At 36.4% G+C, this 21251-nt stretch overlaps 2 protein-coding genes across 2 annotated transcripts; one reads left to right on the top strand and one right to left on the bottom strand.

Moving 5' to 3' along the window:
• The first annotated feature begins 999 nt into the window (after window positions 1-999).
• Window positions 1000-2458, top strand: LOC133868764 (protein EXORDIUM-like 7). Its single transcript, XM_062305761.1, has one exon. It carries the CDS (start codon window positions 1051-1053, stop codon window positions 2074-2076), a length of 1026 nt encoding a protein of 341 aa, XP_062161745.1. The 5' UTR covers window positions 1000-1050; the 3' UTR covers window positions 2077-2458.
• A 703-nt stretch (window positions 2459-3161) lies between these two features.
• LOC133868725 (uncharacterized protein At4g19900) lies at window positions 3162-19464 on the bottom strand. Its single transcript, XM_062305705.1, has 5 exons — window positions 18018-19464; window positions 17770-17919; window positions 11697-11831; window positions 10825-11019; window positions 3162-3656 (listed from the first exon to the last, which is right to left on the bottom strand). The coding sequence occupies exons 1-5, from the start codon at window positions 19355-19357 to the stop codon at window positions 3470-3472; spliced, it is 2007 nt and encodes a 668-aa protein (XP_062161689.1). The 5' UTR covers window positions 19358-19464; the 3' UTR covers window positions 3162-3469.
• Between the last annotated feature and the right edge of the window lie 1787 nt (window positions 19465-21251).

Here is a 21251-nt window from a genome sequence, read left to right as displayed (position 1 = left end):
GCATTTTAAAATTGATCCATTGAAGAAACGTGGCAGAGGAAACAAATTAAACTCGTAAAACGAGAGAGAGAGAGAGAACTAAGATATAAAAACCTACGTCGTCATAACTGCTTTGAGTATACACATTAACAAAGAGTTCGTGTTCTGATCCCAATTAATGCCTTACCCATGGTACTTGAAGTTGAACCAAATTATGAAATAAATTGGGTTTGCAATTTTAAAAAGTGTAATTTAAAATGTGCGATTTAAAAAAAAAAAAGTAATTTTTAAAAACGCAGTTAAGCGTTTGGCAAAATCGCAGTTTAGCATTTAAAATCGTAAATTATTAGCCTTTAAAATTCTGAGTTTTCAAAAAGTACCATCTTATTTGCGATTTGAAAAACCAGATTTTCTGTGTTTTCATATCGCAATTTTTAAAAACGCTGTTTCCAAACGATTTATGTTCTGCGATTTGGTTTAAAATCGTACTTATTGTCTACGAAATCGCAATCTCAAACGCATCCTAAATATTTGTTTGCCTAACACCCTTTTTTAATGTGATGTTATTCAAAAGTTTAAACTGATAGGAATAGATAAATTTAATCATTTACTTTTTATTTTAACACTCCTCCTCAGTCCTCACGTGTGGGTTCAAATTCTTTCTTAATAATTGAGGTCCAACACGTGAAATTTTTAACTGAAATGAATGGTGAATTGACAGAGACAAGCTTCGGGAACTCATAACCTTTTGTTGTAACACATTGTTAAATCATCACTTCTCAGAAAAAAAAAAAAATAAAAAAAAATAAAGTAAAAAAAAAAGCAAAGGGGAGCAGCATAGCATAGTTATCATTATAAAGTGGAAAATGATGGAAAGGGAATTATATATATAAACATGCAAATTAAAGCACTGTCGACCACAAAGCAAATAGTACGTAGATCGAGATAGAAGAATCTCTCAACCACCCCACCTAACTTCTCGTTAGTTTTTTTCTTTATAAGATCGAGTTTCCTCAACGGTTAGCAGACTCACTCACCACATGTCCACAATAACACCAGAAATAAAACAAAATGCAGAAGCAACACTGCAGCCATTTGCTCTTGATTTCTTGCTTTTGTTTTTCTACAGCACTGGCAGCTCTTTCATGGAACCAAGACAAGCAGTTCAATCAGGCTAAGAACTATGAGGGCTCCTCTGATCTAGTGGACCTTCAGTACCACATGGGTCCTGTCCTTGCATCTCCTATAAACCTTTATGTAATCTGGTATGGCAATTGGAACCCAACCCACCAAGCCATTATAAGAGATTTCCTCTACTCCTTTTCTTCCTCTTCTTCTTCCTCCTCTTACCCGTCTGTTGCCAATTGGTGGCGGACGGTCCGGCTCTACACTGACCAAACGGAATCGAATATCACCGGGAGCATCGTCCTCTCCGGTGAGCACTATGACACTAAATACTCCCATGGTGCTTATCTCAGTCGTTTAGCAATCCAATCTGTCATTAGAACTGCTGTCACTTCAAATCCAAGGGCTCTGCCTCTCAATCCTCACAATGGCCTCTACTTAGTACTGACCTCTTCGGACGTTCGAGTCCAAGACTTCTGCAGGGCGGTGTGTGGCTTTCACTACTTCACCTTCCCGACCATTGTTGGTGTCACCGTGCCCTACGCGTGGGTTGGTTATAGCGGAACGCAGTGTCCGGGCATCTGTGCCTATCCATTTGCATGGCCTGAAGAGGATCCAGGAAAGCCACCACCAAGCACAAATGGAGGCAACAAGATTATGGCTCCACCTAATGGGGATGTGGGTGCTGATGGGATGATCAGTGTGATTGCTCATGAGCTCGCGGAGGTGTCGAGTAACCCGCTCGTGAATGCATGGTATGCCGGTGATGATCCAACTGCACCAACCGAAATAGCAGATTTGTGTGTGGGTGTTTATGGGAGTGGCGGGGGTGGTGGATATGTGGGGAAAGTGTACAGGGACTCTTGGGGATCTGGGTATAATGTGAATGGAGTGAAGGGAAGAAGGTTTCTAGTGCAATGGGTATGGAACCCTGTGAAAAGGAGATGCTTTGGTCCCAATGCTGTGGACTGATTTCCTAACATTTCTTCCACTGCCTCTTGCTTTTGATGTGTCTCAGAAAGGGCTGGACGGGGCTGGAGGGAAAGAATATGGCCGGTAATCAAATGGGAGCACAGGATTATATTGTGCTGACCAGCTTGCTTGCTGTGGAAGTATATATATATATATTCATAGAGCTGATGCTTTCTATACTTCCTTCTGATTTGATGATTTCTATACTTTGCTTGTGAATTCATATATCTACGCTTGTGTATGCAACCAAGGATCTGGATCATAAATTTTACCTGTGAAATGCACTGTAATGTGAAAGAAAGAACCATTTCTCTCTAAGTAGTAATAAATTGCTCTTGGATGTCACACCAATCCATTTCCCAATATTTGATTCCAGACATTTTCACTACCCAGTCATGTTATTGTCGCCTAATAGCCTGATGTCTCTTTGGAAACATATCACCGAGGTTTTGTTTTGCTCTATTTGTTTTAAATTGTTCAACAAAAGTCTAGTACCAAAGGTCAATTGATCTCATTTCCTACAATTCGGTAAAAGGAATACGCTAGGCCCTTTAATGTGGATTGAGATTTGAGACCACTGTCATTAGGCTGCTCGCCCGAATAAAATTCAAATAACTAAAAATAGGAGAGTTGTGGAGCCCACCTGCCCCGGGCATGTGGGTCTCACATCCTAAAAGCTGCCCGAAACAAATGGGTCCCGCAACCCCTGTGCCTAATTCGTCCCTTTAATGTGGCTAAGTCAAGAATGTCAACTTGAAAGAACATTCACATAAAATTCAGCAGCAGCCCAAGGAGATGGCATATCATATGCATCATCAAGAAGAAAACCTTCATGCACCGTGTAGAGAGAGAGAGAATGTTCCAGCATCCTCAGGGAGTAATTACATGATACATAGTGAAGCATCTTTCTACATTTCCATGCTGACCAGTAACCAATTCTCTTCAATATCACGGGAGAAGGGACAAAAAAAAAAAAAAAAAAAAAAAAAAAAAAAAAATCTTTCAAACCAGTAAAATAAGTGCATATACAAATTTAACTTGATGATGCATTATATTGGCAAGAAGACTGAGATAGGCAAGTAAAAAGATAAAAACAGCCTCTTAGCAATAATTGGAGCAAAAAATTATCCTAGATAAAGACAATTGATTTTGTATCAGCACTCAAGGGAGGCCCTGTTTTTCAATACAACGAACATGTATAGCCAACAAATCTGTACAATTGCATGAATATGGCTGCTCTTCATGTTCCCAACCTAAACTCAGATGGCCGATACAACTCAAAGCCTCAGATTTCTAAAAAGAAAAGCCACAAAATTGCTTCAACAAGTTTGGATGCCTATTTGGTACATTCTATTTTGAACAGATTTTGGACAGAAGAAGTCTCACGTGAAATTCACAACACATCAGAACATCGGATACAGGGATGATCAATAAGCCTAGTTACAAGGCTGTCTGGCTCTGGGATGAGAGCAGATGTCAAGCTGTTCCAAAAATGAAAAGTCAACGAGTCATTCAGAATCTTTCTGAACAAAGCATCTTGTTGAGCTTTCTCAGCCTCGGTTGCCGGTGTAGTAAAGTATCTGTTTGCACCTCAAATGGGTTAAGAAATAAACAAGGAATAATATGAAAGGCATGTGAACCGTCGGTGCAGCATAATTTGTTTAAAGGCAAAGAGTAGAAGAGCTATATAATAATTCATCAAAAAAACAAACAGAGTAGAGCCATGTAATGGGAAAAATAGAAGAAAACATAAATCGGACAGACACATGGCAACTACTCTGGGAAGCAAAAATCAACGATGCAAGTGACCTGGCTTTCTGTGTCAAGCTTTAACATATCAATTTTCCTTATCATTTGATAAAGGAACAATAGCCTTTATCAAATGCTATAATAAGAACACAATAATTTTTTTTTTGATAAGTAAATAAAGTTTTATTGAAAGAACACAATAATAGAATGCAACCTATATTGTTTTTCATTAGACACTGGAAACTTGTAACTTCATCATTAGGTATTGGAAGCTTCTATGGTTAAACAGGATCTGGCTGGTAAGAAATAAAGATTACTAAGAAAGAAAAGAAAGCCTAACCACTTAAAGCCGCTGCAAGCACAAAACCAACAAAACAACAAAAAAAACAAGCCACAAAAAAAAATCCAACACCTCCAAAGAGGAAAGGAGAGACTATTAAAAGACCAGGGAACTCCAAAAGAAATTTAAGATGAATATTTCAAACTTTAATAAACACACCAGAGGAGATAAATTATTTTAATTGCTCTTTTTGCACCCAAACCAACTATCCATCTCAAAATGTCCCTCAGGCCTAGTAAATGCCAAAGAATTGAAGAAACAAAAAAGGGAAAAGAAAAAGAAGGGCCCATGTGAAACAGAGATCATCTTAACCTGACTACTTAAATCACCACCATAAGACACATTTCTACCATTATCGAAGTAAAGGAAAACACCTTAGCTAAGTAGAGTAAACAAACCGTGATAATAGACTAAACAGAGGGAGTAATAATTTCAATTTCTTAAACTCCCATCCCTACTAAAAAAGGCAGCATTGGATCCCAAATCTCTAGTATAACAACCAGGAACCTTACCAACTAAGCAAGCTATCACCTTCAACATCTTGCATATTTGTACAACAATTGGACAGGATGCCATTAGAGCTGTACAAAAAGTAATGCAATGATATTTTTCCTTTCCCTACAAGGCTTGTACCGCGAAACCTCTTTTCCTTATTTGCAAATTTTAACAACATAAATATCCTTTTTGTGTGAAAATGCTTTTATTCTGACCAAGCAAGCTAGCAGGTCAACGTACAGGCTTACTGATCAGGTGGCAAGCGGCCATGCATCATATGTTGAACCAAATGGTAAAATAGCATGTCTATTGCTAACACTAGGGTACGCAAAAATGAGAGAGAAAAAAACACGCTTCCTCTCACGGTTAATTTTTTTTCTCAATTTATCTACATCCAAACAGAGATTTATGCTGTTGATTTGAAAAGTTGTGCTGGCAGCTGAGTTTCAACATTTAAGTTAATTGAAGTTAAAAAAGGGCCCAAAATGTTAAAAGGGGTTCATATACTTATATGGGGTTAGCAGATGGCAGCATGGGCCTCATGAAAATAGGTTAAATAGCCTCAAACATAAGCCCAAAACAGGTCTCAAGACCGGTGCCATGTTCAGGCATTTGCTGGGAAGTGTGAACCAAGAACACTCTATGACATCCACTTCTATCCTGCAACATGCTTGTAATGTCCTGGATCTTTCTTCTTTTAGAGATGGGAAGAAAATTAGGGTCCCACCAGGCATGACAAGAAACTTGAAAGTCAAAATTTCAGCCTTAGATTTAGTAGGCATAAAAATGGTAAAACCAAATTTGCTTTTTGAAGATTATAGGACCCCCAATCAAATAGAAACCTGATTGTTAATTCAACATAGCGACCTTCAATTCTAAAAGAAAATGGCAATACAAAGAACAAACAACACAAAACATACATAAGAAACATTCTGGATTCTTTATCAAACACATTTACAGGAGAGAGTGATTCTAAGAATCCAAGGAAAGAACTTCAACAGCATAAAGATAAGCACAAAGAAGAACAAAAATAGGAATTCTCTTCTTTTCTCTCTTCCATTCTGCTTACACAGATTTATTTTGGTGTCTCTCAATTCTACCTTCTTTCAGCAAGAAAATCCAGCAAAACACTACAGTATGTTTGATAATGGTTTTGAAAAGTGTTTTTTTTTTTTTTTTGAAAAAGTGTTTTGATGTGATATAACAATGAGAAATGTTTTTTGGTGAGGTCCACATTTGAGAAAATGTTTATTGTGGGGTCCTTAAGAAAATAGTTTGGTAGTATTTTCAAAAAAAAAACAAAAAAACAAATAGTAAACATGCTTATTTTGAGAAAACACAAGTAGGTATAGAGCTGGCTTTTATTTTCTTTTTATCTTTTTTTTTTTTAGGACGAGGAACCCTTACAAGGCAAGGCCACTACGTGTACCCACCCCTGTCAGGTAAATCTCGAACCCGTGCAAAGCACCCCCTTCACACGGACGGGCTAGCCCCAAGAAATTGTTTACACCCAAGGGGATTCAAACCTTAAACCTAATTGAAATGCCACCAAGTCCAAGGCCCTTACCACTTGAGCCCACCCCTTAGGATGGTTAGAGCTGACTTCTTGCATATAAAAAATTAAAAAAAGTTAATAAAATAAATAAAAAGTTAAAACTCCTTCTGTTTTTAAATCTAACGAACTCCTTTGGTCTTTCACTTCACTCATGTCCAAAATTGCTTACATGGCATTAACGGGATTAAAGCCATGTAAGCAATTCTGCCACATCACATGCATATGTTTATAAAAAAAAAAAATTATTTTGTTAAAAAAAATACCAAAATCCAAAACAGAAGTAAAAAACTAAAGGTGGGGGGCAGCCACTCCCAACAACGGGGGTGGCTTGCACGATCACACCCAGCGAAGGAGTGACTCACGCCGCAAACGGAAGGGGTGGCTTGTGTTGCCACCCACAGGGAAGGGGTGTCTCATGTAGCCGCCCCCAACTGAGGGGTGGCTCACGCAACCACCTAACCAGAGTGGCTCCACCCCCACTACTGGGGGTGGCCTTGCGAGTAACCCCCCTCTATTTGGTGGAGGCCACGCAAACACCCTCGGTTAGGGGCGACCATGAAAACCCCTTGGGTTTGGGCCGGTCGTGCAAAACACCCCTTCTGTTTCGGATGGCCTCACTAGCCACCCCTTCTGTTAAAGTGTAGCCACGCAAGTTCCCCTAGGTTGGAGGTGGTCGTGCAAGCCATCCCTCGGTTGGGGTGGCCACACAAAGCCCCTCGATTGGGGGTAGCTGCACGAGCCCTCTCTATTAAGGGCAGCTGCATGAGCCACCCCTTCGCTAGGGGGTGGCCGCACGAGCCACCTGCATTGTTGTGCTGGTCACCACACTTGTGGGCGGCTGGAGCCATCCCTCCCATATTTTATTTTATTTTATTTTGGGATTTTGGTATCTCTCTAAAAAAAAAAAAAAAAAAATCATATGTGGTATATGACGTGGTATTAATCCTGACAAAGGTGGTTATGCAGCCACCCATTTTCTCAAAATATTCTCAGAAGGAGTAGAAAGTTTGGAGGTCATTTGTGTTTAACGTGGTGTATTTTGGAGATAACAGAATGCAAAGAATTTTGATGACCGAGAGACCTCGGTGGTAGAGCTACAAAAGATCATATTCAATTCCCTTTCCACATAGATGGCAGCACATAATAGTTTCTTTTCTAGTTTTCCTGAGTTTTTGGACACTTGTTCATCTTTTTCTCCTTAAAATGGGGTTCTCTTGTATAGTTTATGTACTAAGGTTGCGCCCCCCTATGTTTGATTATGATATTGAATTATTTATCAAAAAAAAAATGTTTTCTAAAAAGTGTTTTATGTTTTGAATTGTTTGTTAATGGTTTTGAGAAGTGTGTTATTTGTTTTTAAAACAGAAAATCATTTTTTAAGACAATACCAAATCAGGCATTGATCTCTTCAGCAAAGAGCAAAAATTCTTCCTTTCACCAAGTTCTCTCACTCGGATCTTTCAATATAAGAACCTTTTCTTCCCTTTGGAGATTTTCACTTTCTTTTCTCTTGCTCTCATATGCTTTAAGAGAAATCCGGCAGTGTTTCCTCTCTTCTTTTCACATAGATCTCTCCTGATTTTCTAGAATGCATATGGGCCACCTTTCTTAAACTGAAAATTCCCAGCAAAAAGCCTGTTTTGGGCTGAATTTTGAGGCTAGGCTCATTCATGAAGTCCATAATCCATATTGCCACCTACTAACCCCCCCTTTATGTCTATGTCCCCTCCTCAACATTTTGGGCCTTTTTGGCTCAATTAACTTAACTTACGCGTTGAAACTCAGCCAACAAATCGTAATTTTAGGTTTAAATGTTCTTTGCAATTTTCTCTCAATTTCTCTATGAAATACAAACAAACAAAAGTTAATACTTTGTTGTCTTGTTCCTTGTTTATGTTTTTATCATCATATTTCAACTTGTTCATGAACAGAGACTAGTAGGTTTCACAAGTTCAATATTTGATGAATTTAGAATTCTTTGGAGAATATCTGTAAGCTTTTCTTTATTCCTAATAATATATGAGAATAGCTGTAAGTTTGAAATGTACCATCAAAGCTTATATTCGCATGTTTGAGATGTTGAAAGAAACAAATGATTAGTCCTTCTACTATAGGCATTATTTTAAAGAAAAAAATAAATAAATAATAAAGAAATACTCATGGGAACCATTTGAGCATATGAAATTAGAAATATTCTTCGTGAATGCCTTAAGCAATATAATAGAGAAGTAAAGATTCTAATTTTTTTTATAAGCAAATCAATCTCATTAAAAGCGCGTTAGGGCGCAAACCTAATATACAGAAAGTATACAAGAGAAACCTCCTATTAAGGAGAAAAATAACAAAAACCCAAAAATTCAGAAAAACTAGAAAAATGCAGACTATTATATGTCGCTATCCATAAATAAAGAGATTTGAACATGACATTCTTTAGCTCTTCCACATAAGTCTCGCGATTTTTTTCAAAACTCCTTACATTCCACTCTCTCCCTATGCACCACATTATGCACAAAGGTGTCATCCTCCAAATTTCTAAAATGTTACAATTTCTCAACTGACCTCTCCAACATGCCAATCACTCTTTTACTTCTTTTTTTTATATATATATATAAATAACTCATTTCATTGATAAGCGCAGAGGGGTGTAAACTTAATACACAAGATGTATACAAAGAGAATCCCCCTTAAATGCCGGTAACTCTATTACCCTTTTAGGCATGACCATTCTACGCTAACGAAGTGAAAAATCAAAGCCCATAATTCTCTTGCCACTTTACAGTGAAGAAGATCTAAGGACTCTTCATTCCTCTTACACATACAACATCAATACACCACTAAGACTTTCCCCTTCCCCAGGTTATCCAAAGTCAATATCTTCCCTAGTGTGGTCTCCACACAAAGAACGTCACTTTCAAATGAGCCTTAACAAATACTCTTCAAAAGAAATGGGGAACCAACAAGAATAACAACACCTAATAAAATGACTTTGCTTCAAACTTCCGCCTCTTGGATGGGATCGAACATTTTTTTTTTTTTATGACGGGGAACCCCTTCAAGGCAAGTCACTTCGTGTACCCATCCCTATAAAGCAAACCCTAGACCTGTGCAAAGCACTCCCTCCACACGAATCGGGTAAGACTTTAGCTTCGCCGGTCTAGGATGGGATCCGACATATTTTATCATCACCACCTTGTCTCTATCTGAGAGAACAATAGATCAAAAAACAAAGCAACCAAGTCCACCTCCCAATCCTGCACTGGTTTGATGATAAAAGATATATCCAAAAGAAGATCTCTACTAAAAAACTGCATACGATCCGCCACCCATGCCTCCTTGCAGTGCGCAATATTTAACAATTCCGGAAAAGTTACCTTCAAGGGCTAGTCTCACACCACCAATCATCCCAAAAGCTAATCTTCGTCTCATCTCCCACTCCATATCTAACAAATCTTGAAAAAACGCCTCACCCCTCCTTATATATTTACACACTCCCACTTTAAAGGATCTCACTACCTCCTTAGAATACCAACCTCCACTCGTGCTATCATATTTGGTTTCCACCACTAATCTTCATAAAGCCTCCCTCTCCATAACCTTTTTTTTTTTGGATAGGTAACCTCCCTCTCCATAACTTAATGCCATAAACATTTCTCAAGGAGAGATTAGTTAAAATGAATCAAATTTCTTGCTCCCAAACTACTAGTTAGCATCAGAAAACAAATCTTCGACCAATTGACTAAATGGAACTTAAACTCATCACCAATCCCACCCCCACAAAAAGTCCTCTGAAGGTTTTCAATCCTTTTAGCCACACCAACAGAATAATAGGGAAAAGAGACAAATAATAAGGCAAATTGGAAAGAGTGCTTTTAATCAAACCGGTACCATACTTCAAGTAGGCAATGGCATTCCCGTATTTATGGTCTTGATGAAGTAAATTTTCATTATTTTTGTCATTGATCAATAAAAATAACTGGGCAAGCGAATGGAAGAAGGCTTTTTCAATAATAAACCAAGGCTTTATTATGGTTCGTGCTTGTGATGGATCTTGACTGAGTTTCAAATTTTTTTTAGAGGTATTAAGTTTGCAAATGTTTTAGTGATCAAACTAGATTTTGCTTTAAGATGGTAAAGAATTTAGAAATATAATCTCCCATCCTATCCTATTGAGGCCTTATAGCCGGATGCCTAGGATTCATTAAATAGATTTTGTTTTAAAAGAAGCACTGCAAAGAATTCGTGAGCATTCCTAATATGATTAATAAACCTAGAAATTGCAAAGAAAATAAGTTGACAAAGCAACAAGGTGTAGTACATCTGCCATTTGCCTCCCCACCCAAGCACTAGTTCTAAAAGTTTGACACCATGAGATGTATTTCAAAATCATATCAGAATAGGTGCCCATACCATCTAAGCATACAAGTAATTGATAAATAGGAGATCTACAAACTCAATTTTATTTGAGGATACAAACTAGAATATTTCTGTTTAATTTGTCTCTCTCTTAAATATATTACCATGCTCATGCTCAAACAATGTGTGGATTGAAAATACCTTTGCATGTATATGCAATAAAACGTATAAGATTGTAAAGAATTTAGAAATATACCTCCTGATATTCTGAGAACTGAGAGGGAAGAAAATGTAAGATGCTTGCACATTCAACTCAAGGTGTTTAGTCAATGTATTCTCTTGATGAGAAAACCTTCTTGCAACTCTTGTCAAAAGATCGGCCCCATTCCATCTCAAACGGGTATCATCATATGTCATATAGAACTCGTTCAAGCATTCCATTATGAAGGGACTACATGGAAAGTGGAAAAAATATCATATCCAAACTTTCAGTGTATAATGCAAAGAAAAATTACTTATCAAATTACTATACCTTTTACAAAATAACTAAGGGAACAAGGAATGCCTGTAAATTAAAGTACATATATATATATATATAAAGATAGCATCAACTCCTCATCTGACATTTCTAACAAAATTCATTCTTCTAAATTCTAGAGAAATTCTTTCCCACCAACTCCATGCTCTTTTACCTCAAACTTTCTAAGAAAGTTATTACAGTTCCGTGTGATGTTAAGAAACAGAACAAAGTTTATACCAAAATGTATCACAAACAAACAAGCAACCACCCGCAAATGAAAATTTAGTAATGTAGTTTTTGAAGAAATCCTGCATATCCCAGACTCCAGGCTCTCTTCCCCCAACAATTCAAAGAAAGATTTCAGTTCAGTGCAAATTGTGCAATGTTAACAAACAGAACATAGAAAGTAGCATTGCTCCTGATCAGAATCCTTATCCAGCTGGATAGCAAAGAGGAAGAAGGAAGAACAGCAGGGGCGGGTGGGGGCTTGCATTAACCATATATCTGGCATAAAACTACTTCTACATGTAATAGAACCTCAAAATGATATGATTTCAAATAAACTAGCAAATGAATTCTTACTATCCAAGAATAAGTTCTGTTAGTACCTGTGCTTTCTAAATGCCATCACAGCACCATTCAAAGAACTTCCGGTGAGACGATCCTCCATACCAACAGAGTTATTAAGCAAAGACAATGGTTTCAAAACTATGATATCGGAATCAAGATATATTCCACCATATCTGGACAACACAACAAAAGAGAAACAAATCACTTAAGTTAAAAACACAAACAAAATCAACAAAATTGCTCATATTACAAACGATGCAGTCTATTCCAATCCATTATTGGATGACCACATATCAACAATTAGTTGGTAGGTTAATCTATTTGTCTCACACTCGTTCAAACATCGCCTATGCAATTAGTGTAGTGAGTCAGTTTATGCACCCCAGGAGTCTCATACCGAAACAGTAAAATAGAATTATTTGCTATCTGAAAACCTCACTGGACATGATCATTTGAAAATAGAATCCTGTATAGATCCAGATTAGACTAAGTCAATCACAAGTCGGAGATCCACTACAAGAAATTGCACTTTTGTGGGAGAAAATCTAGGCTATGATTGGAAATATCTCTAAAAACACTTTTCTGTTTTCAGAAACAAAAACACATTGTTCTCAAAACCATTAACAAACATTTCAAAACACAAAACTCTTTTTAAAAAACTTTTCACACCTTCTAATAGGAATATTTTTACAAAATAGGTGTAAAATTTTTGCGGGGATAGGGGCTAACTTATTACTTTAAAAAATAAATCAAAAAACTTCAATAGTAAAAAATTAAAAAAAAAATTAAAAAGCATAGGAGCTATGATTGGAAAGAAACAAAGAGTGGTCGTATGGCCACCCTCAACAGATGAAAGAGGTGGTTGCGCGGCCACCACAATAGGCCAAGGGTGGCCGCGTGACCACCACAACAAGCCTAAGGTGCCCCATGGCCAAATAGGGTTGGTTGCATGGCCTGTTCTGGTTAAAGGTGGTCATGCGGCCACCACAACAAGCAATGGGCGGCCGCGCGGACACGCCAACCAGATTAGGGTCGCTGCACAGCCCCCTGACCAAATCAGGTTGGTCGCATGGCCACCTCTGTCCTGATCGGAGGTGGTCGCGCAACCACTCTTCTTTTTATTTTTCATAAGTAACAAGCGAGCTCTACATCTAGGAGTGTAAACGAGCTAAGCTACTCGTGAGCTTACTCGAGATCAGCTAGAACAAACTCGACTCGTGCTCGAATCAATTATTAAATGAGCTTCTCGTAAACACGAAATCAAACTCGATTATTAAACGATGCAAACTCGTATAAACTCGACTCGACTCGACTAAAGCTCGTAAACCCGCTCGTATAAGGATCGACTCGTTTATTAAGGCTCGACTCGTATATATATAATTAAAAATAAGTTATATATTAATTTGTTAATATATAACTTATTTTTTATAATATAGTATATTAATAAACAATATACTATATGTAAGCATAAATTAAGTAACAAATAAAAATGATCAATAAATATTAATTGGTTATAATTGTTTGGTTATATCAATATGTATATAAAATAGTAAAAGTGAATAATATTAATACTTAATTATTAATCACTTAATCATATGATATAATGACAATTCATATACTTAATCATATAATTCGTATTATATTATTCATATAATATAATAGGACTATATGATCATATGATAATATAACATTGTGGCATATGACATGTAATCACTGATTCACTATATCCAATATTATAACTTATAAGTATTATTATTTGATACTTATGAATCATTACATCACCGTCATCACGTGATTCAAGATCTAAGATCATATGAATTGTTAAATAACTTAGATCGTATGAATCATATGATCATACAATAATACTTAGATCATGTGATCATATGATTCATATGATATTAGTATTATTATAAGATAATTAGTAATTATGATAATTGTGACTTATAATGATTATATATACAGAATTATCAGTCAAGTTATAAGTATAAATTATAGCACATAATGTCAAATAAGTATACAAATACAATGATTAAGTATTTAGATACTTAGATACACTGATTAAGTATAATGTAAGATTTTAAGTGTGTAATAATTATTCACATTAATCATATGATATAATGACACTTTTAAAACTTAAACATATTATTCATATATAATGACAATTTAATTCATATAATCCCAAATTAAGTTATTAGGATTGGACGGTTGGTCCGATTGAAATTACCAATGTGTTAATTATAACCACAATTTAGGTGTTATCATTAGAATTCAGATCATATGATCTAACATTGTGCATTTGTGCTACATAACTATTAGATATGAATCATATGATCTAAGAATTATCATTAGACTTAAAAAAAAAATAAATAAATAAAAAATATTATTATCATTAGATATATAGGACGATATGAAAATATAATAACTATCATTATTAATGTTTTAACTTAATGTTTATAATGATTATTGTTACATTTATTTTATAAGTAAATACTTATGAATCGACAGAATTGTTATATATAATATATTTATAAGTTATATCACATGATTCACATGATTTAAGATCAAAGATAAAATGGTAATACTTTTTTGTTTGAAAACATATGATAATACTTAAATTATATGATACCATCATTATATTTATATCTATATTAACTTATTAAGTATGTAATTATTAAGATTATAAATTGTTTGTATCATAACTCATGAAGAGTCGTTCGTATATAATTTTTTTTTTATAAGTAAGAAGACTTTATTAATGAAAGCGTAAGTACATATAATGACATGTACAATTAGACATATATATTACTTATTAAATTACTCTCTATATATATATATATTAATACTTATATATGCTACTCATTATACTTACACATATAAGTAATATAATGATACATATTAAAATGTAGTAATTAGAATATTTACAATTGTTATACTTAATTTCAAAACATAGCGTGTGAAACTATAATTTTGATTATTTATAATACTAAATCATATCATTAATGCATTGTAGGTTTAAATGCTTTTTTTAAAGTATAAATGGTTATTATAAGTGTAAATTTGTTGGTGGTATAGAAAAAAAAATGAAATAGTGAAATGTGTCAGATGATATATAGACACTGCTATCCCACTCAACCTATGTCCCAATGCTAATTAGCCCTTAATTTGTTTTTTCTTGCAAAAATTAATTTAAAGATTAATTGACACTACCATATAAATAAAATATAAAACTATAATTTTTTTGCATTACTCATCACACAATTAAATTAAAAAGAAGTGCAAGTCAGTCAGGTAACACTTGGGCGTTATGAGGCCACGTGGCTTGCCATGCATCTAGTTAAGGGTAGAAGTAGAACATGGTTTGTTTAGGCTTGACTGGTCAAATCCAAAATAACTTCTCACGTACGTAGCAACTTGGCTGTTAAGGGTAGAACATATATGGTTTGTTTATTCTATTTTTTTCCCACTTTTTGCTCCCGCCCATTATCAACCTGTTATTCTCCGCTTTTTCTTTTTTCTCCGCATTGAGCCGTGCGCACATCAGTGACTCCTTTAGTCTTCAGAAATTGAGCCGCGTGCACTTTTTTTTTCTCCTCCCGAAATGAACTCAACTCTTCTCAATCTTCCTGATTCTTCCATCGCAGGCATCTTTCCTTCTTCCCATTTCTTATTCTTGTAGCTCTTTTCTTCTACCTGCAAACACTACAACTCTACAAGCCAAACCCAATGAAATAGCGTCCTTGCTTAAAAAAACTGGTTTCTCCGGTAGAGCAGAAGATGGAGGACGCACTCTCTCTCACGCGCACATTGAACCCGGGCTCGCGAGAAAGCCGTCTCTCTCTTCTATCTTCGCTCAAAACTAGTTTATTTTTTGTTGTTTTATTTTTATTTTTTTGCTAAAATAAAGAAAAATAAAAATTTAAATTATTTGATTCGGGCCGAGAACTCGAGCTCGGGATCGACCAAAATGATCGAGCTCGAGCTCGATCAGTAAATCTTCCATAGTGAGCCGAGCTCACACACCAAATTTAGGCTCGTGTTGAGCTCGAGCTTCAAATCAAAATAAACGAGCCGATCCCGAACAACCAATACTCGCTCAGAATCGGCTCATTTACAACCCTATTTACACCTGCTTGTGTTTTCTCAAAATAAGCAGGCGTACCCCCACGACAACATTTTCTCAAATGTGACCAAAAAATATTCTTCCCCTTTAAATCACGTCAAAACACTTTCTAATAAAAAAAAATAGAAAAAACACTTTTCAAAAGCATTATCAAACATACCCCTAGTTACCCAATGTAGTAGGAAACAGTTAGTAGTTTATAGATCAAGTGCGGAAGTTGAATGTCGAGCCAGGGCACACGAGGTATGTAAATTATTATCATTGAAGATACTGTTGAAAGAACTTAGATATGACTATAACGATCCTATGAGATTATATTGCAACAATAGGACTACAATTAATATTGCTCATAATTCAGTTCAACAAGATCGAACTAAATACATTGAAATTGATAAACATTTTATCAAGGAAAAATTGCACGCAAGATTAATTTGTACAACTTATTTTTTTGATAAGTAATAAATTAATTTGTACATCTTATGTGAAGAACTGAAGAAGGGAGAACAACTTGCAGATATTTTGACAAAGGGAGTGTCCAGTAGTGTTCTTCATACAACCTCATGCAAGTTGACCATGCAAGACATCTTTGTCTCAGCTTTAAAGGGAGTGATGAAAAAGAAAACTTAGTGAATTTATGATCTCATTTTATTCTCAAAGCTTATTGCCATTATCCTCTTATTTTATTGTTATTACTATTGTAATCTGCATTAACTAAATATCCATAATAATTTGTATCACTTTTCTATTTAAACACATGTATATACCGTATGGCAGGCATATCAAGTACGAATACAATTTCTTCTTGCTCTCTTCTTGCTTATTCTCTTCATTTTCTTTACTTTCAACTTCTATAACAGACATTCCATATCCAGAACTAAGATCAGGAAGGGAGTTTATTGGGAGAAAAAAGTAGAGTTTCAGAAGATGGTTCGATATGCGACTCTATAGTCACAGAGAATTGATAGACAAACGGTATAATTAATATATATATATATATATCATAGTGCAAGTGTCTAGTCTTGAGCTGAGCATCAAGCAAGCTCATACAGAAATCACATTTGTGTGTCAAAGTATGCCTCATTCCCAAACAAAAACTGATAGGATAAAGTTATTATTTTCTAAAATGAGTGTACAAATCCTGCTTCTGACAAATATTTGCTTTAAATAGAGTAGAAAATACCAAAGATCTGCCTTATAGGCATGTTAGGGTTGTGGCTTATCAATGATGTAATTATGTAGACATCTTTACAATAGTATGTTTCAGAGAGTAATTAGTGAAGTGATAACCATAAGAGTTATTATTGTTTCCTTGAAAAATATGAACCCTAGCCCTTAGTTTCAAGCCTTCGACCTCAAGATTTGTATTTTCAAAAATGCAACCTCAAGATTTGAGTTATTCATATTAACCATGATGAATGTGATTGTGAAGCAGACATTTTGTAAACTGTTCTGCATTTTTCTCATTCAACCTTTCTTTTCTCTCCTTACAATAAACGAGAAGGGAAAAAAAAAAAAACCCATTTTTTGAATACCCAAATCTTCATATTATGCCTCTGCTTCTCATATCCATATGTTTGCATGGGTTATGACCATAATTCGTTATGTTTCCTCATGTAAAACAATAAAAACACATACTTTAATATAAGATGCTCTCTCTGGGATTACAGCAAATTAGCACGTTCATATGATATCCATGCCTACAAGTATAATGTAGTAGTGTTTATCAAATCTTCATATGCATGACCCTCTTTGGTTCTTCGCCCTCTGTTTTACACCATCCCCTTTACGAAATCCTGCTGCATTTCCCTTGTATATGCATATCTAGTCTTCATGATTACTAAAATAGAAACTTACAATCTCCACGTTTACTAAAGTAGAAACCAATCAAAGACTTCACTGATAGATGGTCGAAATGAAAAGAACTCACAAAAAGAAAATACTAAAAATTCGCTATACTATATGAAAATTTAAGTCGAACTAAGCACACTTACTTGTAGAGAGCAGCAAGACGGACAAGCTCACTGTAGTGAGTAGGATAAAACTTTGTGTTTCTCCATTCAAACCAGACAGAAGCAAATACATGGGTCCGCGTATCCTTCAGCAATTCATCAAGATTTGGCATGGCCACAGCAACTTTGTACCTGAACAAATAAATGCGTTTAGACAGTATGCTATAAAGTGGTAAAAGAAATCAACTAATTAAAAACAAAAAAAAAAAAAAAATAGAATGAGAATATACCCATCATTCACAAAGTTATGCTTAAAAAAATCAAGCTCAATCGTCTCTGAGAACACCACAACACAGGCACCTGGATGCTGAGAGAGCAAACTCTCAAGACCCCGCTGATGCCTCACAGTATACATCCAAGGCGGCGAATTCCACACCATAAAAACTCTCATGTCACACTTCCCCTTACTGAAAAACGCATCCATGAACTCTGAAAACGACAAATGCTGATGCAAACCGGGGTAATACCCCCATCTCTTTCCATCCGCATATATATGACCCGAAAACTCAGTCTTATTCCCAACCTCACCACCCTCTCCACCCAACTCATCATTCAACCTATCATTCTTATTGGAATCCATAATTCTATTGCTATCCAATACGTTACCTACATTTTCAACTGAAGTCCTATGCTCTGCTCTCTTACTGTCTCTCTTATCAGATAAATTCAATACCCCATCCTTTCTATTTACAGTCCAACGATTCAATTCATTACCTAAAGTTGTACGCTCCGCTCTATTCAATCCAATGTGGTTTTCTCCGGATTTTGATTCCCTAATCGTGTCCGAAACGCTCAACGGCTTCTTGGCCGAAAATGGGGTTCTCTTGAACTCGTTTAACCACCATTTCTGGACCAAGCGATCTCCCCTCGTGAGCGCGGTGACCCCAAGGCCATCGGGGTCTTGAAGCATGGGATTGTTGAGAGGGTTCAGAGCCTCCAAATTGGACTTAAACATCTTGTCCCTCCTCAAGAAATCGCTCTTCTTGTCGAACCAATTCCCCCAGCCTTCCCTCAATGGCGAGGCTCTCCCACGACCCGTCGTTTTCACCAGCAACGCGTCCTCGATCGAGACCACCTCGCTCGCCTTCCTCCGCACCGTCTCATCCACCGGCACGTCGTCGGACCCGAACGCTGCCTTACTCCGATCCTCAGACCCTGAGCGATCGTCGTCCCATTCGTCGATCGAGCGCTGGTTGAACGCCCTCCTGATGGCCCCGCTGAGATGGTCGAAGAAGTAGCCCGAAACCCGAGTCCGATCCGATCGGTCGCCTTCTGCATCTTCTTCCTCCGATTCGTCTTGTTGCTGTGGATCTTCTTCGACGATGTCGAGCTCGTCGATTTTGTCTTCGGAAGTGGAAACGTCGTCGTCTTGGGCATCGGAGAGGAGGGGGTAGGAGTCCACGTCGTTTCGTGAGTTGGTGAAGTAGTGGTGGTGGTGAGGCTGAGATGGGGCGTGAGAGAGGCGCGTGTACAGGACAGAGACTGAGAGGAGGAGGAGCAACGCTGAGATGACGGCGCACGCCTGCGCCCCGTACCGGGGCCGCCGACGTGTCCGGAGGTTACGAAGCATCTCTCCCGACGTTAGACACTTAGACTTAACGGGTCGTCATCGTACGGGGATGTGAGAGAGAGAGAGAGAGAGAGAGAGAGTGTGTGAGGCAGTTTTCGGTTGTGTAATTTCCCACGCTCACATCACATCACATGAGACCCACGGTACTGTGGGCCAATCTAACCACGTGGCAAATCTGTTGGCTTTTGGAGAAATCCTTTAGAGCAGCAGCGGTTTCATGCTTTTTCTTTTTTTTCTTTTTTTTTTTAAGGAAAAAAATTCTAAAGTTTTGTTGTGATTTCCATTTCTGCTCCGTTTGTTATGGCGTAAAATAATTTTGATATTTTACGATATTTTGTAGAAGCGAAAATAATGATCAACGAAAATTATTTCCAGTTTGACCGTAAAAACTTCTTTAATTTTTATAAAACGATTTTACGATTTTAAAACTTGTAAATCGTTTTTCGAAATTAAACTTTTCGTCATTGCACGCAAGTTTGATATCCGATTATTGGAATTCGACAATAGTCGGTCGTCGGAATATAGACGGCGCCGAAATTCGGCAACATCCGGCCACCATAATACTACCAGCGCTAGAATCCGGCAATATTCGGTCACCGTCTTAGGATGCTGGCGAACCAGATTCTAGCCGAAACTGGCCAAAATCCGGCCATCTTCAGAAGCCGGCTGGATCTGGCCAAAATGGCTAGGATCCAGTCGGATTTGGCCTGATCCAAAGGAGTTCGGTAGGAATCTAGCCATTTTGGTCGGATCTGGCCAAACATGCTTGCCAGAATCCGGCAACGGCAACTGGACGTTGCCGGATCCGGTGGTAATTGTATTTTCGTTTTTCGTAATTTTTTCGTGCAATCCAAACACTGAAAAATATATTTAGAAAAATCATTTTTTCTAAAAATATTTTTTTCGAAAATATTTTACGACGAAAACCATTTTACATTGAAACAAACAGAACATTAATCATTGATTTTTCAATTTCGATAATTCTTTATGTTTTACCATTTTTTGTCAATTTCCATAATTGATTCCTTATGTCTTAGCTGGTAGAAACTATTTGGCGTGTCGGTTTTGGGTTGACCTGTCAATCTAACAACCTGAACCCAACATGTTTAGTTAAATAGGTTAGACGATTAAACCCAAACACGACACGCTAATTTGACGTTGATGGTAACCTAGGTTACCCAACATGTTCCCAATTAACCCTTTTAGCTAACGAGTTATATCGGATTGGCACGACCCTGACTCGTCAAACATTTACAAAATAAAACATTTCTTCAATTATCGTTGTTTTTTCCTCATTTACAAAGTAGAACAGAGATTGCCAATGACAAACACGAAATTAAATTGGGATTTGACCATAAAAAACAAGAAGAACAAGTACATGGAGCATAAATTTGAAAGCCAAAAACCATTTCTATAGGCTGGGACCGTTAGGGCATGGCTTGACTTCGTATATCTCAATTTAAAATAATTAACTAAAATTTATTTTATTTAGTTTAATTAATGGGTTTTAAAATGCACCATTATATATTCTTAACTCTATATTATTTAGATATGCTTTCTTTATTTTATTTTTTTATTTTTTAATCGTATTTTTTTATTGTTCTTTTTTTAAAAAACAGTTATATTTATCAACGGTCATTTTATTAAAACAGTCATTTCAACGGTCATTTTTCCTCAAACGGCAATTTTTATAACAATCATATTTTTCAACAGTCGTTTTGTTAAATCTGTCATATTTCTAATACAATAATTTTTCAACAATAATTTTTTTAACCATCATATTTTTAACAGTTGTATTTGTCGATTATTAAGTATTTGCAAAGAAGTAAAAAATACTATAAACTAAAATTAACTGTACATATCTTTAGTGCATTTATAATATGCCATAAAACAA

The sequence above is a fragment of the Alnus glutinosa genome, chromosome 5 (genome assembly GCF_958979055.1).
Source record: "Alnus glutinosa chromosome 5, dhAlnGlut1.1, whole genome shotgun sequence".
NCBI classification, from domain to species: Eukaryota; Viridiplantae; Streptophyta; class Magnoliopsida; order Fagales; family Betulaceae; genus Alnus; species Alnus glutinosa.
Note: the sequence above shows the minus strand (reverse complement) of the source record. Positions and strands in the feature narration are given on the sequence as shown.

What these genes read in the sequence shown, in the direction of transcription:
- LOC133868725 (XM_062305705.1), bottom strand. Translation starts at nt 19,357, where the DNA reads ATGCTTCGTAACCTCCGGACACGTCGGCGGCCCCGGTACGGGGCGCAG. An exon ending in CATAACTTTGTGAATGATGG is followed by an intron (nt 17,920 to 18,017) that starts GTATATTCTCAT and finishes TTATTTGTTCAG; the next exon opens with GTACAAAGTTGCTGTGGCCA. An exon ending in ATGGCATTTAGAAAGCACAG is followed by an intron (nt 11,020 to 11,696) that starts GTACTAACAGAA and finishes CTTTCCATGTAG; the next exon opens with TCCCTTCATAATGGAATGCT.
- LOC133868764 (XM_062305761.1), top strand. Translation starts at nt 1,051, where the DNA reads ATGCAGAAGCAACACTGCAGCCATTTGCTCTTGATTTCTTGCTTTTGT.